This window comes from Rutidosis leptorrhynchoides, chromosome 5, assembly GCF_046630445.1.
Source record: "Rutidosis leptorrhynchoides isolate AG116_Rl617_1_P2 chromosome 5, CSIRO_AGI_Rlap_v1, whole genome shotgun sequence".
Classification (NCBI taxonomy): domain Eukaryota; kingdom Viridiplantae; phylum Streptophyta; class Magnoliopsida; order Asterales; family Asteraceae; genus Rutidosis; species Rutidosis leptorrhynchoides.
Window position 1 is genome coordinate 423,690,921 of NC_092337.1, and position 3,297 is coordinate 423,694,217.

Here is a 3,297-nt window from a genome sequence, read left to right on the forward strand (position 1 = left end):
CTTTTAATTCAATCGTTTGGCATACTCTTTTAACTCCGTAGTTAAATATATCAATCAGATAATCAAATCAATAAGTTTAATGCACAGTATCATATATTCAACACTTTGTTACGTTTTCAAGTTATAGTATATGTATCTATTTACATATAATTATTCGTGCATCATCGTGAATAAACGAAGGGTATTTGAATAGTTCAAAAATTTTGAGATTCAGTTTTACAGACTTTGCTTATCGTGTCAGAAACGTTAAAGATTAAGTTTAAATTTGGTCAAAATTTTCCGGGTCATCACACTGTCAGTCTCCCGAGATTAATGATGAGGTGTCTTCTCAAGGCAATATGGGTAACCTAAACGTCCATGAAGGCTCTCCTGGGAAACGTGTAACCCCTGCACGTGCAAACCCTAATTCTACTCGCATTAATTGCAACTGTCGAGCCCCTACATCTGACTTCGGTGTACCCAACATGGAAAGGACCCACGAGCCCAGCATGGAAAGCACCAATGGGCCATTTAAATCCACCAGGCCCAATGCAACTCAAAACCAAACCTCTAAACAACAATTGGGCCCTTCTAAAGTCCATGAAACTATACCTGATGATATTCCAACTAAACCCAGGAAAAGAAGATCCAAAAAATAGAAGAGGAACAAACAGACGAATGGCGACAGGGTGCAAACTCACTGTGACCATTCAGAATTTTTGGGTCGAGATTCCGATTCATTATCCCGGGTTTACGTGACGACGGTTTTCACATTGAGATCCCATCCAGTGAGAAAAACACGATGCACATCAATGATGATAACGATGTCCGAAAGTCGAATTTGGGTAACTGGAGTGCATCTTCGATAATCATGAGAGCCAAATGTTTTTCATCCAAACAAAGAAAAGAGAAATTCAATGCATGTTTATCAAAGGCTGATCGAAGACAGGAGTCGAGCAGAGAGTCCAGGGGATGATCGAAAAGATCCCAGTGCCAAGGAAAGTCGAAAGGAACAGAAAACAACTCGGAACACTCAGTTCAGATGGCTGACTTTGCTAAGATACTAGGCCTCGACTGGGAGGACGGAGAGGTTTGATCTTCCCTTCTTTCCCTATAATATCGTTTTAATAGTTTTATTTATGAAGATTCTGTCATTTAATATTCGCGGGTTCGGGTCGGGGAAAGATGGTAAAATTGGGGATTGTAGAAAGCTCTTTATTCGTGAATGTCCCTCTATAGTGGCACTTCAGGAAACTAAATGTAATCGGGTAGACAAAAGATGGGTAAACCTAATTTGAGGATCAAATGACTTTGACTTTATCCAAAAAGAAAAAGTTGGGAAATCAGGGGGCATGCTTTTGGTCTAGGATACCAATGAATTTATGGTAGAACAAACCTTTATCGACGAGTTCTTTATTGCAATCAAGGGCAAATGGAAGGGAAAGGGTGTTGATTCTATTATCGTGAACGTATATGGACCTCATACCGATCCTAACAAACAAAAATTGTGGTCGAGTCTTGATAAGTTTATAGGTACCTATGATCTCGATTGGGTCTTATGTGGTGACTTTAATGAGGTACGGGATAGCTCAGAAAGACAGAATTGTGAGTTTATTGCAAAAAGGGTCGAATGGTTTAACAAGTTTATTGATAAATCCAATCTCTTTGATGTTCCAATGGGGGGTAAGAGATTCATGAAATTCTGTGACAACGGTGTCAAATTTAGTAAGTTCGACAGGTTTCTTGTATCAGAAAAGTTTCGTGCCACTTGGGGTGATCTCTCGATGTTGGCACTTAAAAGAAAAATGTCCGATCATTGCCCGATAGTGTTACGAGACATGGTTTTAGATTTTGGTCCAAAACCAATGAAGGTATTTGACGAATGGTTCTACTCAAAAGATGCGAGTAAAATAATTGAAGAGTGTTGGTCATGTGCTTATGATGGTAACCGAAAGGACTGCAGTTTTCGAAATAAGCTTAAAAAAGTCAAATTTGCACTAAAGGGTTGGAGTAAACAAACTTTCGGTAACCTCGACTCTGAAATCGATGCACTAATGAAAAGTGCACCTGAATGGGCGGCCATAGCTGAGACCAGATAACTATCGGAAAGTGAAAGACTTGCTTGGCTTGATGTTCGAAAAAGATGGATCGATAAAGAAAAGATACGATCCAATATGGGAAAACAGAAATCGAGGATCAAGTGGATAAGTGAAGGGGATGATAATACTAAGTTTTTTCACTCATCGATTAAGAAAAGGCACTCGAAACGCAACATTAGAGGGTTGAGCATTAACGATGTATGGATTGAGGATCCTATCGACATTAAACAGGCGGTTTTCGAGCACTTTGAAGTCCTTTTCAAGAATCCTTGTCATAACAGACTGAAATTCGCGCAAGATGTTAACCACCCAGCAACCAAATCCATCTCGACCGATCAGTCCATTGCTTTCGAAATCCCGTTCACTAAAAAAGAAATCCACGATGCGCTAAATGATTGCGGTAACTCGAAAGCTCCGGGGCCGGACGGGTTTAAGTTAAACTTCTCCAAACATCATTGGGATTTGATCAAACATGACTTAATATATAGTCTTAATTGGTTCTGGGAAAGGGGTGAGATTTTGAACGGGTGTAATGCTTCCTTCATCACGTTGGTGCCAAAAAAATCGGATCCTATTATACTAAATGATTTTCGACAATTAGTTTAATTGGTTCCTATTACAAAATCCTCACTAAAGTGTTGTTGAATCGCATTAGAAAGGTCATACCAGGTCTTATTGATGAGGTTTAAACCGCATTCATCAAAGGAAGATATATACTTGATGGTGCCCTTATCGCCAATGAATCGATAGAGTTCTTGAAGAGGAACAAGCGAAAAATTTTAGTTTTTAAGATCGACTTTGAGAAGGCTTTTAATAGCCTAAATTGGGAGTTCCTCTTAGATGTTATGGAGAATATGGGGTTCGGTGCCAAATGGAGAAAGTGGATCTTCGCTTGCCTTAAGTCGGCCTCTGTGTCGGTTCTAGTCAACGGATCCCCAACCCAGGAATTTAACCTCGAGAGGGGTATTAGGCAAGGTGATCCACTATCACCTTTCATATTTATCATTGCGACAGAGGGGCTTAACATCCTTACTAAAAGAGCGGTTGATTGTGGTCTATTCAAAGGGGTTGAAATTGGTTCAGAAAAAGTATTTCTCTCGCATCTTCAATAGGCAGATGACACCATTTTCTTCGATAATTGGGGGAGGCAAAACTTTTCCAATCTCATGAAGATACTTAATTGTTTTGAGAGGATGTCGGGACTTAAAGTGAACTACCA

General features: G+C 39.7%; 1 protein-coding gene across 1 annotated transcript; it reads left to right on the forward strand.

The window, feature by feature from the left end:
• The first annotated feature begins 1,361 nt into the window (after nucleotides 1-1,361).
• Nucleotides 1,362-2,078, forward strand: LOC139850020 (uncharacterized). Its single transcript, XM_071839618.1, has one exon. It carries the CDS (start codon nucleotides 1,362-1,364, stop codon nucleotides 2,076-2,078), a length of 717 nt encoding a protein of 238 aa, XP_071695719.1.
• Nucleotides 2,079-3,297: the final 1,219 nt, after the last annotated feature.